General features: G+C 46.8%; 6 protein-coding genes across 6 annotated transcripts; 3 read left to right on the top strand and 3 right to left on the bottom strand.

Annotated features, from left to right (window-relative positions):
- Positions 1-875: 875 nt before the first annotated feature.
- MCYG_07332 (conserved hypothetical protein) lies at positions 876-2,367 on the top strand (the record flags this gene model as incomplete). Its single annotated transcript, XM_002843503.1, has 2 exons — positions 876-1,253; positions 1,333-2,367. 2 exons carry the CDS (start codon positions 876-878, stop codon positions 2,365-2,367), a joined length of 1,413 nt encoding a protein of 470 aa, XP_002843549.1.
- A 266-nt stretch (positions 2,368-2,633) lies between these two features.
- MCYG_07331 (alcohol dehydrogenase 2) lies at positions 2,634-3,906 on the bottom strand (the record flags this gene model as incomplete). The annotated part of the gene is made up of 4 exons (XM_002843502.1): positions 2,634-3,406; positions 3,465-3,621; positions 3,674-3,722; positions 3,782-3,906. 4 exons carry the CDS (start codon positions 3,904-3,906, stop codon positions 2,634-2,636), a joined length of 1,104 nt encoding a protein of 367 aa, XP_002843548.1.
- Positions 3,907-4,262: 356 nt separating this feature from the next.
- On the bottom strand, positions 4,263-5,423 carry MCYG_07330 (amidohydrolase family protein; the record flags this gene model as incomplete). Its single annotated transcript, XM_002843501.1, has 2 exons — positions 4,263-4,696; positions 4,769-5,423. 2 exons carry the CDS (start codon positions 5,421-5,423, stop codon positions 4,263-4,265), a joined length of 1,089 nt encoding a protein of 362 aa, XP_002843547.1.
- Positions 5,424-5,576: 153 nt separating this feature from the next.
- Positions 5,577-6,467, top strand: MCYG_07329 (phosphotransferase family protein; the record flags this gene model as incomplete). Its single annotated transcript, XM_002843500.1, has 1 exon — positions 5,577-6,467. One exon carries the CDS (start codon positions 5,577-5,579, stop codon positions 6,465-6,467), a length of 891 nt encoding a protein of 296 aa, XP_002843546.1.
- A 409-nt stretch (positions 6,468-6,876) lies between these two features.
- On the bottom strand, positions 6,877-7,458 carry MCYG_07328 (conserved hypothetical protein; the record flags this gene model as incomplete). Its single annotated transcript, XM_002843499.1, has 1 exon — positions 6,877-7,458. One exon carries the CDS (start codon positions 7,456-7,458, stop codon positions 6,877-6,879), a length of 582 nt encoding a protein of 193 aa, XP_002843545.1.
- A 4,359-nt stretch (positions 7,459-11,817) lies between these two features.
- Positions 11,818-12,988, top strand: MCYG_07327 (conserved hypothetical protein; the record flags this gene model as incomplete). The annotated part of the gene is made up of 1 exon (XM_002843498.1): positions 11,818-12,988. The coding sequence occupies one exon, from the start codon at positions 11,818-11,820 to the stop codon at positions 12,913-12,915; it is 1,098 nt and encodes a 365-aa protein (XP_002843544.1).
- Positions 12,989-13,029: the final 41 nt, after the last annotated feature.

The following is a 13,029-nucleotide window of genomic DNA, read 5'->3' as shown; positions in this document are numbered from 1 at the left end:
CTACTATATTACTCCGTCTACCGTGTTATAGATTATATTGGATGGTTGCTCCATGTTACCTGCTTCCCCGTCCCTGCAATACATCGTATATACCCTACGAGAGCCATCTCTAAGATGGCTTAAAATAGTCGAGTATGCACGTCCTGCAGTTGGGCATGCAAGCTGTGCCGCAATCCGGGACCTTTTACAACCCTAGTCAGCTCTACCTGGCGAGGGACCTTGAAGAAACCTGGCCGTAACGCTGTTTTGACTAGCATACTAGTTTATGAAATGTTCAACAATCCAGGATCCCCACCGTTTAGAACACGGGGGAATATCGATTATCGATGGTCCTAGCTTCCAACCATTTACATGGTACATCCCCCTTTTTTTAACTCCGGCATATGGAAACACAGGCACATATGGGAAACACAGCCTTCTCGCGTCACTCTCAAGTATAAGCGCCGCTAGGTATATCCAGAGGCCAGTTTTAATTTGGCCGCTGGAATAACACTCTAACTTGTATATCCCTTGCTCAAGGGATATCCGGCTTACATCCACTCAGGCTGCGGAATTTTTCTACGCCCCCTACCACTCCGGCCTACTGCGGCCTCTGTAGATCTCGCCTTCATATATGACTCCTCTTCCGTGGGATTCAAAGTACAAAAGGAGCTCGATTATTCCAAAACAACCTGGAGGAGAAAAGACAGTTTCACTTCTTGTGCTTTCTAACGCTCCGGCTCTTCTAATAATATTCTTAATCGGGCTGATTAATCAGGTCAAACTTCTTTAATCATTTCTTCCTCTATAGTTGGATTTATTTTTCGGATCCTCCAGTTACTCCTCACATGTCTGCTCCTACGGAGGCACTAGGAAACCTATCACTCGGAAGTGACATGTCCTCTACTCGTGCAGGATCACAGAATCAAGGGCAGAAACCTCCATATGATACTGAAGAAGATTCCTCTGATAGTGAATCTGGCGAAGAGTCATCAAGTAGTGATGAGGAGGGCGACTCAACCCCATCAGCTACTGTCACGTTCTGTGGGAGATCTTCAATCGTCTACGACCTCCGGATGTTGTCTCAAAATGCAAGGGTAAAGGCCCGACATGGGCTGAGCGGAGAATTCTCTGTCGATAAATGCAGGCCAATTTATGGCGGAGGATATGATTTCCATGTTGTCGACCACGGTCGCGTCTATGTGGGCGAGGGGCCGATGACATGCTCGTGCCCAGATTTCCGAGGAAACAGCATTGCATGCCGACATATATATGTTAGTTCTTCCCATTCTTTGCATCTCACCTTGTATCTTTTCTTTTAGCGCACAACTGACAGTGAAATGGCCCTCGTAGTGGCTTGTCGATCAGCTTCATCGATGGGTTCTGCCTAGCAGGCCGTCTACGGGGCTCAAGCTGTCACCAAAAGGAGAATGCGTTACCTTTGCCCCAATGCTAGATCTAATTGGAGATGGTATGGAGGATATCTGCCAGAAAGTAAATTGGACATACACCCCAACCCCCGGTACTCCTCCTGATTTGACCCGGTGCAACCCAACATCTATGACTCGTCCCGAGAAAGCTAGAGATCTCCTTTCTGCTTTTAGCGCGGACACTATGCCTGAGGAATTCCGCCCTGAGCTCGTGGAAACTATTAGCCAACCCCGCACTCCCGAGCAGTGTGTTGTTCAAGGTGATTTTGAAGCGACCATGTTTCGTCTTGCTGTGCATGATGAAAATGTTTACGCTAGTCTTCGCAAGGTAATGCCTTCCGGAGCCCGTGCAGCTATATTCTTCGATAAAATACAACGAAGAATACGCGCGCTACTAGCTGATTTCAACCGATATCGACAAAAGGGAACACCCAGACAATCGGACCATACGGCCCTGGAGGTCGACGTGGTCGCTGAAGAAATACGGGCTCACCTACGACAAATACGGAAAAATATGTTTTCTCGCAGTCCCCACGGCTTCAAGGGTGCCGCAGAATCTCTACTCCTCCTCCTCCGTGTAGTCTGTCAATTCAACTATGATGCTTTTGAAACCAGCAGATGGGACCGCCCTTCCGAATCCGACGAAACCGCCGAAGACCGAAATTTATATTTCCAGCTTATTTATAATCCTGTTGACACTGACGATTTTTTTGTCCTCTCATGCCTGGAGCTGTTACCAGAGGACGTTTTACAACATATAACCCCCCAGCTCGATGCTATATTTACTGAAATGCAGATGAACTCGGCACCGGTGCCGTATCTCCGCAAACTCCACAGCATAATAGCTGGTGACATTCCGGCAAAGGCAGCTGTAGGTGTTACCCATATACCTGGCGCAGGCGGCCAAAAGCGCCCTTCAACTGCCGCATCTGTTAGTGACCGAAAGAGAACGAAGTAAGGAGAAGCGAATAATCTGTGATTATTTGCTCTTGGACTGTTTTCTCTAATAACAATTGGCTGGGCCATTTTTTACCTTTCAGTCTGCACTCTCGACTTTTGTCTCAATATTTAATTTTACAAATACCCCTGGTGGCTGATATATTAGCCTGGGCTTATATAAATAAATAACTTATAGTTCGGTTTGATTATATATGGAGTTGACCCTCAGGAATATAATCCTACAGTAGCATGAAATCATTGATAGTTTAGCAGGCAGAGACACTATCAAGATAGATCTATAACGACCCTCCCCTGAATTTCATCCCGACCCATCTGCTCAAAAATCTCCGCAAGCTTATCCATTTTCTCGACACGCAAATGGGACTTGATGATCCCTCTAGCAGCAAAGTCCAGTACTTCCACAGCATCCTTTCTATTCCCCACAATAGAGCCAACAACGTTGAGAGCACGACCAGCCAGGAGCGCTGGCGAACAGGACGCGATCGGTTCCCTGTTGTGATGTGGGATTCCAACGCAGACCAGCGTGCCGTTTGGACGCAGCATGCGTAATGCTTGTGCATATGCGGCATTGGATCCGGTACATACAATTGCTGCATGGGCACCAAGGCCCCCTGTCATGGAGTTGACCTTTTTGACAATCTCTTCAGCTCCCTTCTCGTCCGGGGTATACTGAGTAATATCGATGAAGTGCTCCGCACCAGAATCACGAGTGATGCTCTCTTTGCTTCCGTGGTCGATGCCTATGACTCGGTGACCTAGACCACGACTGGCTAGTTGGGTGGCTAGATGTCCTAATCCACCGCCGGAACCAGAAATAATCACCCATTGACCTGGTTGGGCTTTAGAGCGCTTGAGAGCAGAGTATACCGTTATACCAGCACAGAGCATGGGTGCCGCTTCTTCAGAGGGCAAGCCATCTGGAATAGGGGTAACATAGTTTGCTGACGCGAGAACGAACTGTTGGAACGTTCCAGGGTTATAATACCCGGAGATTTTTTGCTTAAGGCAACATCCATCAGTACCTTCAAGGCAGAAGTCTAGTTATTCATTATTAGTCACTGCGCTTGTGTGTTCGTGACTGAAGAAGGTACATACCACATTTACCACAGGCATAAGCAAGCCATTTGATTCCAACACGATCACCGATCTTGAGGCCTGAATTCTCGGCTCCAGGACCAAGTTTTACGACCTTTCCGACCCCCTCATGGCCCCCAACCTGGCCTTCTTTAGTCGGATATGGAAGAGCAGGCCACTATCATATCGAGTCAGCACGCTATATCTAATTGAGGAACGATAGTGCCTACGCTATTGGTCATGATAGAATAGTCTGAGTGACAGACTCCGGAGTGTGTCCTATAAGTGAAAAGTTAGCATATCCTTATATTGCTCCATTGAACTGTGTAAATACGTACAAGTTGACCAGCACTTCGTCGGTTCCAGGCTCAGGTACATCGACCATGACCACTTTGGTCGAGACAGTGCCTGGCTTATCATAGATAGCAGCCTTTGCCTGCGAAGGGATATTTGCGATTGTCATCTTGCCGTCTGTATCTGCTTGGATTGTGTGTGAGAAATCAATCTGTCCCAGGGAAATGCTATATTTATGTATGCTTGAGGTATATAGTGTAGATGAAAGGAGACAAAAAAGGGGCGCCCCACGATAATACTCTGGAGGGGATCCTTGCTGATATATCAAATAGTTTCATGGTTGGCTCATCACCCGCATTCTGTATTGGCGATCGTTCTCCTGTTCGCCGGATGAAGGGATAGACTATGCAGAGAACAAGGAAAGGCGATTTACTGTCCAACCTCGGCTGCAGCATGAACCGCTAGTTATGCGATATCTAGTCGACTAATGCGAGAGACCACTTTCAATAAAGAGAGTATGATATCTCAAGGCGTAGTAGAGATGCCATAGGCCCTCTGAGCGGTTAGATACCAAACATCCTTCTTACAATCGTCGTTGATGCCTCTCTTCTGCAGCAGAAGCTCAACCGCTTTCATCCATCTCGTCCAGGTTGCCATATTACCGCCGCCCCCGATATTACACACCGGCCAGTCACTTCCAAACATCACTCTTGCAGTGCCAAAGGTGTCAAAGATGACATCTGTCCATGGCTGGATAGTATCTACAGTAGATGATATCAGATCCGTCTCTTCCGCTACCTGTGCTGGAAGAGGTGGAAGTTCAGAAAACAGGCCAGACAGCTTCATATAAATGTTTGGATAGGCTGACAGAGAAACAATGTGCCCTTTCCACTCCATGAATTCGGGGTGGCTACAAGTTTCAGACGGCGATATGCGTAGGTTCGGCTTACACATATGATCTATTCGTCGTTTTAGCCAGCCGTGACATTGTAGGGTAGTAGTTAGCGTAGGGGCAAATGCCGATGACTTACTCAGTATCAGCTTCACCTGGTCCCCTTGTTGGTACAATATCTTTGCCAGCTCTGCTGTTTCTTCAAGCTGCCGTAACCCGCCTCTCCTGGCATCGACTCCAAGATCAAAGGTTAATCCTCGTCGACCAAGCCATCGTAGGCCCTGGATGAAGTCCTCTCCCAGCATCGTGCCATTTGGTTTGTCCTGAAGTAGGTATCTCACTCCCTTGATCTTCTCCCATACGGGCTCTCCACCCTTGCCTACCCGCTCCTTTATCTTGTTCATGTATAGTTCAAGCCCACCTGGCCCTAGAGGAACCGGTGCCCAAGGAACAATTGCTAGGCATAACTCCTTATCCGAATAGACATGTCCTTCTCTCTCCAACGGAGTTCCACTGGCTATACGTGTGAGAAAGGAGACCTCCTCTAGGACGTGAGTCCAACCTTTTGAGGCAAGAGATGTTATTCGGTCTGTTTCGATATATATAAAGCCTTTCAAGCGGTATTGAGCTGGTGATGGCGATACAGGTGCTGTAATGGACGCAGGCACTGCATCGAGGTACTCTTCAACGGAATGCTGAGAGCCCAGCGGGTTAGAAGGCGAGTGCCATGCAAGAGTGTCTATATGCGAGGCTGCCCAGAGATGGACGTGTGAATCAATAATCGGAATGGCCATGTTAAAGCCATGCGTATACGTTGATTCTTCACTCTGCGGTTGTTTTTGGTGATAGCTAGTTAAACAACCTAGATCCTTACAACCGATAATCAACATCATACAACCGACGACTTCACGGCAAGTGATTATACCCACTCACCACTTGTTTCTACAATGGAATGGCCTGTCGAGATTCCATATTTTGCTTCAGACTTGCCCTGCCCTCTCCCAAGCAATGCAGAAATCGAGGAAGCACCCGAGTCTGTGGACCACAACGGATACAAGGTGGTGAGAGTGGGAGACAGCTATGTTGTGAAATATGGCCACAGCGTCCAGCTCGATCTCATCGAGGGAGAGAACATGATCTTCATAAGACACGCGACGAGAATCAGAGTCCCAAAGGTCTACGCCCTTTATACCGTGCCTGAAACCTCCATGAACTATATCGTGATGGAATACATCGAGGGCAAACCCTTAGACACACAATGGAAATCACTCTCGGATAGAGAAAAAGAGGGGATAATGTCAACTCTCAAGCAGTATTTTACAGAGATACGCAAACTTCCCTCGCCAGGTTACTTTGGCTCCTTGTGTCGACGCCGTATGCCGGGTGGAATGTTTTGGACTTCAAAGCCAAACCCGGCCATTAACGGACCATTCAAGACCGAGGCTGACTTGAATGAAGCGATGGCACTCAAATATGTCGCTGAATCTGAATACCGGTCAGTGTATCGGGCAGAGTTCTACCGCCGCTCTCTCTCAAACGTGTTTCGAGGCCACGAATCGACATTCACACATGGGGATTTTCAACGGAAAAATGTGATTATCAGGAGTCAACCTTGCAACCCTTCTAGTGATGGCACCGACTCTGGAGAGAAGACGCATGAGGTCACGCTCATTGATTGGGAGACATCGGGATGGTACCCAAGTTACTGGGAGTATTCTATGGCGGCATTAGCTACAAGATGGGATGATGATTGGGGCGACTGGTTGGTTCGTACGATAGAACCATTCGATGCTGAGTTTCCATGGCTACGGATGTTATATCTAGAGCTGTGGTCATAACTTTGATGGTTGCCCCGAATTAAACATCAATTTATTGATCGCCCGGATCCATTATATGCTAAATTGTCTAAACTGGTTATTGAATACTATAAAGAGTAGGTGAGTAGTAAACTCGATTATTATTATTATTCAATTAACTGATTGTCTAACAAACTCGCTTTCATCGCTAAAGTTTCGCTTCACAATATTTTGGGCCAACATCATCAAGGCCAGGGACATAAAGAGCGTAATTGGTCATCAGGCGCTGAGGGCGCGGAACCAGTGGTCGGTCCATCCATCATCCATCCATCTTGTTTTGTTTTTTGTTTTTTAGTTTCTCTTTTTCTGTTTTATCAATCGGTAACGGTATACATTTAGGCCTGAACAGAGAAGAACAAGGTTAGTCAGTGATCAGCTGTTTGATTGTTGACTAGGAATATGTTCTGTTTACCTTGGTGACCTGGACGGTGTTGGAGTTGAAGGCACCAGAGTAAGCTCCAGAAAGCTCCTGCAAGTGAGTTGCGATAACCTTCTCCTTGTTCTCGTCCCAGTTGGCCTGCCACCAGCCGGTAGCAGTGACGGAGTACTTGCTTCCAGCTGGGAGTTCGGCGTTGGATAGAGTCTGGAGAGCAACCTTGACCTTGATGGATCCGCTGGGCTTGATCTCAACGAGTTCAGATGGTGGAGGGGGAGTGATGCGGCGGACCATGATGTAGTCGAGAGGAACAACGTTGCCGGTGCTGTCGCGGACCTCGAAGACACCGAGCTGCTCAGCCAGGCTGTCGAGAGGGTTGTTCCAGGCCAAAACGGTGACGGGCTTCTTGGAGTTGTTGTTGCGGACGGTGACCTCAATTTCGCATGGCTTGCTGGCACGGCAGACACCGTTGGTGGTCTTCACGGAGACACCGAGGGAGGGAGCAGAGATGGGCTGGGCGGAGACCAGGTTGGAGAAGCAGAGGCAGAGGCCAAATGCGATGAACGCAAGCTGGATGGCTCGGGAGAGGACAGACATCTTGAAAGAGTTGGGAGATGGTGTTTTTTCCTTTCTTTGTTATCGAGGGAAGATGTGCTTTGGCTTATTGGCTCTGGAGTTCTGGTTGTTTGCTCTGGCTGAAATCTCAAGCCGACGGGCAGTCCTGACCTCCTTTATATATTCCTCTGATCTTCAGCCAGCGGATGAATCCGTTGCCCTCAAGACTACAACGACATGGATCATGGTGGACCGCAAGAAGGAAATTTCTCTCTGCATCCGACATCATTACTTCTGCTTATCCTATGACTGACGGGATCCTCGATGAAGCAAATCACTGGTCGATTGTCAGCCACTGCTTGGCTCAATACTCATATTCAGCATAAGAAAAGCTTCATATATTGAATACACTATAGCCTGCACATCCCTGTCCATATCCACTCTGCCCTTGGCCTGCATATTTCCGGACCCCTTGCTGTCCTCGCCGTTAAAATCTTGATTTTGATGGCTCCATCCCTCCACTGGGACCTGGCCCTTGGAAAGCTATCCATCAAAGCTCAACTACGATAAATCGCCGGGTGATTTTGAGAGCTAACCCCTGGAACTTCATCCTTAGAACAAATGTATCAATCGAACTCGGGGCTCGGAACCGAGAACCGCTCCCACCAGTGGAGAAACTGTCGGAATATATTTTGTCTAGGGCCCACTACACGGCATACACATGAAGAGAGGAAGAAAAAAATCTGCATACACATTGAAAGTACAGTGTTGATTTCCCGTGGTAAGACCGTAAGGTGACTTTTGCTAAACGAGGTAGCGGCTCGAATGCTTGCTAGACGCCCAGAGACAGACGCAAGGGTAGAATGCCCAGCCGTGGAATAATCGCTAAGATGTTTGGAAATTATTACTTGCAGCAAGCCCTATGCATCACAACATGCCCTTGAGAGCGAATATTTCATACGGGGAATTACGGGACATTTCCTAAATCCAATCTTATCCCAGCATGGATTCAAGAATCACCCAGCAATGTCGTGCTTTGATATACATTTATGCAGTAAGTTTTCTCCCTATTCCCAACTAGGCTAATTCTGACTTTTCTTCGCTGATGTTTCTGGCCAGAGCTTTCATCCTTAACCTTTTGCAAGGTAGCCAGCCAACGAACGGCCCATATAGGCTGGCCCCTCCATATATCACCTCTCCAGTATAGTCTTTTCCTGCTCAATGAGAAGACAATAGGACCTCTTGGCTGTCTTACTATGTACCCTCCAATCTGAAGTCGTATCTTCACCATGGCGAGAGATATGGCAACAATGGCGAAATGATGCTCCATCCCTCTGTGCAGCTTCGACCTTTGAGCTGATGTGGATATATACGTTATAAATAAGCATTAACTTCCGGTAGATCCTTGGAGGCCTCGGAACAGTCAGTGGTCCGTGAGGAAATGTGAAAATCCGGATACTGGCGGTTGGCTGCTGTTCGGACATATGTTACTGCAGAGTAGAGACTCTTCGCAGCCAATTGGGTGAGTTTCTGGCTAACTTCCCGGATCCTCGATTTAGCTGCTGCATGAGGACGCCCTAGTTACCTAAAACGAGTTGTCTCAAACGCTTTGCTAAACAGAATTGGAGCCATTAGCGCTTCACGGCCAGCGAAGAACGGGGCAAGCCAGACCCGGAAATATGATATTGAAGTCCACCACTCATTTTGGCTTAAGAATAAGACATATTAGCCATGCAAAGAAGCGAGATGCACACAGATAACCGCCCCCGGCTCTAGATCCTGGATTTCTGAGTACGGAGTACGCTGGGCACGGAATATACCTATAAGCGTGATGAGGTATTTTGTGCATTCGTCTCCGCGGATGCCGATTTTAATTGTCTCCCAGTGAGCTATTTTCTTTCGTCCAGCTGAAGTACCGTCTTCAAAAGTGGATGAAGAACTCGAGCCCATCATATGATCCATGCTCAAGAACCTTTTCCATTACCAGGAATTTCGGGTAATTCAGAGCCGATATGCAATAGCAAAAGTGGTACGAGAAATAATCCGATTAGTTTTTCCTGGTAACTTTTAGGTGGTTTTGTTGGTCGTAGGATCCGATGCAGATGTATGTATATTCGCCTAGGCTTGAGAGCCAATGCTATCAACCCATGGATAACTGCATTCTGCTGGCTTTACACTGGATTATCATTCCGGCGACCACCAGTTGTCAAGTATCCTGCATGAAAAACCAGAATTGAGTCATGAACATATGCAGATTCCTTCACCACTTCATGGTTTTCTACCGGCATGGGAACCACCATATGCCGTGTCGTTAACACTATATGGATTTTCTTTAGTTGATACCCAGACGTGGTATAGCCGGCTTTACTTTAACAGGAAGCCTTGTTTTCCTAGTGTTATCAGATATTTTCGGTACAGGTGTACTATAGCTACTAACGGAACAGCTTCCGAAGCTCTGACAGTGTGCTGAAACCTTCTATTAGCACCGCTATATACTGAATGAGCGCCGGGATAATACTCCACCAGAGAGCGAAGTTAACAAAAGAACGCCTACGGAGTGCAGTTTCGAGACATACCGTCCTGTTTTCATTTCTCCAGACAGATATTGACTGAAATCTCTTCCTTTGGGGTCCATTCTAGACTCTCTCCTTTATGCTGGCTGGCATTATTCCTTACACAACTAATGTAAGGATGTTCCTGCGAGACAACTAGGAACCATGATCTTTGGCAGCATACTCGGATATCGGGCACCCCTCATTACCGGAATGATGAAAATTTCGTGCGAAGAATATGGGATATACCCTGAAAATCGTCAATAAGTTACACCCGTAAGCTTAACTGAATAAGCTAAACAATACATTGCAGGCCTCGAGGAGAAGGAAATATCTTTAGAAACCACCGATACCATGGAGACTCTCTCAACGCAGACCTTCCCGGGATCAATCACAAGCAAAAGCGATACTGTCAGGGAATAACTTCTCAGCAAACCAAGAAACATAAGCCCCTTAGAAACTTCATGGGACCATCGAGAAAGATGTTCTGTTGTCCCATATCAATTTCCGTGGTATCTTATATAAAGAGGGGGAGACGTCTAAAATCTTCAGTATGGAAGAGATACACCCAAGAATTTATTAACAGATCCTCATTCAGGCCTTTTTTTCTTAGAATTATGTTATTCTCTCAAAATGTTGCTAACACTACCAGTTCGTGGGGGAGCGATGCCCATCCTTTCCGGCAAACAATGTCCCATTGTTATCATACCCAAAGATGGATAGCGGAGTTCCCTGCTATCAGCAAGCAATCACCATCTGACTCGGTTGGAATAAATGAGCTATTCATTCCTCTCTCACACATATTCGACCGGCAAGAAGTTCCTACTCTAGCACAAGCATTCCTCATCAACACTGGTCACTCTGTACCAATATCCTGAACTATCCTGAAGACTTTAGAGCCCAGCTGTGAAAATAAGACGGATGCTGATAAGACCATCCATGAATTGTGCTTAGATCTGTGTTCTACACAGGAACCTCTAATTCTACAAACATTACTCTGCTGTAACAACCTCTTGACGGGCTGGGCTTCCTTATTTTATTTGTCCATTATCACTGACTAACATCCAAATGCTGCAGATATCTGGTCGCATACCAAGTACTTTCAAAGCTGAGAGTCTCAGAATCAAATGTCACTCAGGAATTTTCAGTCGTAGGATATTTTCCGATGGGTTTGTTAGACCAGAGGCCTTCAACACAGTTGAAAATGGCAGGAATGAAGGCTAAGTTCGAAATGATTGTCATTAGTGAGAAGTATGGAGTAGAGCTTGCCCTACCATGAACGATATATACGGTGTGAGGATGAACCCGAGATCTGAAACAACAGCTGGAAACACCGGCTTTTGAAGGATGCAATGCCCATTCATTTACGGAGCAACGATAAGCGTCAAACCTCAACTTGTGTTAACCAAAGCGGTGGTAACGAGCGAAACCCCAGATCGGGCATCTAGGAAAGACTGGAAATGTTGTTCCTTTACTCTGTACATGTTCATTGCACAGTTTTAAAGCGGCATCGGATTACTTACCATACTGGGAGCGAATATATACAGGGGAATAACACGAGCTGAGCGGAGTAATTGGCCAGAATGTCTCGATTGGAGCCTCTGGAGCCTGAGATCACCCTGGTACCTACTTACGCAATGCGCAGCTAATAGGGGCGGAGCACACTTATATTCCTCCCGTCTAGGATAAACACTGTTATTAAAACGAATCCTGCATTCCACTCAGTCGATGGAGATGGGAGATAAAAGGAATAAACGGATGCGAGGCTGGATGAGATGGGAAACATGCCAGAAGCCTCCAGATGAAAAATTCCATTCTTTTCTTGATTACCTAGGTACACGGCATTGCGATGAAATGGTCACTGTCGCTTCGTCGGTGGCAGAGCCTGACATGCCTCGCTCTTTTTAGCTTCCTAGCCATCTACGCCTCTGGATATTATCTCACAAGCATTGCACGCCACAAAACAGACGCTGTGCATGCACTGGGATCACATCGGCACCGGATCACAAAGCCAACTGGCGCAATTGTTCCAGGCGTGGTAGAGGCGGGAAAGAAGTATACTCGTACCCTCGTTGTAGCGAGTCTCCAAAAAGAGAATACCACCTGGGTCGACGAACTAGAGCACGATGACCCAAATCTGAAGGCCGCAGTTTATATTGTTGATAATTCCACTGCTCCTCTCACGGTGACGAAAAACAAGGGTCATGAAGTGATGGTTTATCTGACACATATCATTGATCAATACGATACCCTCACCGATATCTCTATATTTATGCATGCTCACTTGGTAACGTGGCATAATAACGACATACTGGATTCGAACTCTGCAAATATGGTCAAACGCCTACGGAGCGAGAAAATTATTCGTGATGGCTATATGAATCTTCGCTGCCATTCGGAGCCCGGTTGTCCAGATCATATCCATCCAACAACCGGAGGAGATGACCTTGGGAGCATACCTGAGGCAGCTGTGATAGGGAAATCCTGGCTAGAGTTATTTCCAGGTACCAGCCTACCCAAAGTGCTCTCACAACCATGCTGCGCACAATTTGCAGTGAGTGCCGATCGGATACGCAGAATACCACGGGAGACCTATATATTTTACCGAGACTGGCTCCTCGAGACTCCGTTGTCAGACAGTTTATCAGGCCGAGTGTGGGAGTATATATGGCAGTACATCTTTGCAGGGGCGGAAGAACTATGTCCGGAGGACCATGTCTGTTACTGCGAGGGATACGGGGTATGCTTTAAAGGGAAATCTGAGTTTGATTATTATTATGAAATGTGGTCACTGGGAACCGACATCCAGGATCAGGTTAATGCGCTCAAGACAGAGAATGGGACCGTGGTCAAAGGATCGGAGAAGAAAGTTCAGGCTATGCAAGCAAAAATATCGAGACTGATGGCCGAGATGGACAAAATAAAGTCAAGAGTTCTTGGAAATTGAAAAGTAGCGCAGTTATGGATAAATAATTGGTATTGGAGTTAGGATATGTTTAACTACTATTTATGCTTAATTTCAGCTTTTATAAATAGATCAGCCTCCTTACATAGTACAACT

This window comes from Microsporum canis, genomic scaffold (genome assembly GCF_000151145.1).
Source record: "Microsporum canis CBS 113480 supercont1.7 genomic scaffold, whole genome shotgun sequence".
Classification (NCBI taxonomy): domain Eukaryota; kingdom Fungi; phylum Ascomycota; class Eurotiomycetes; order Onygenales; family Arthrodermataceae; genus Microsporum; species Microsporum canis.
The sequence above is the reverse complement of the archived record's forward strand: the minus strand, read 5'-3'. Positions and strand labels throughout refer to the sequence as shown.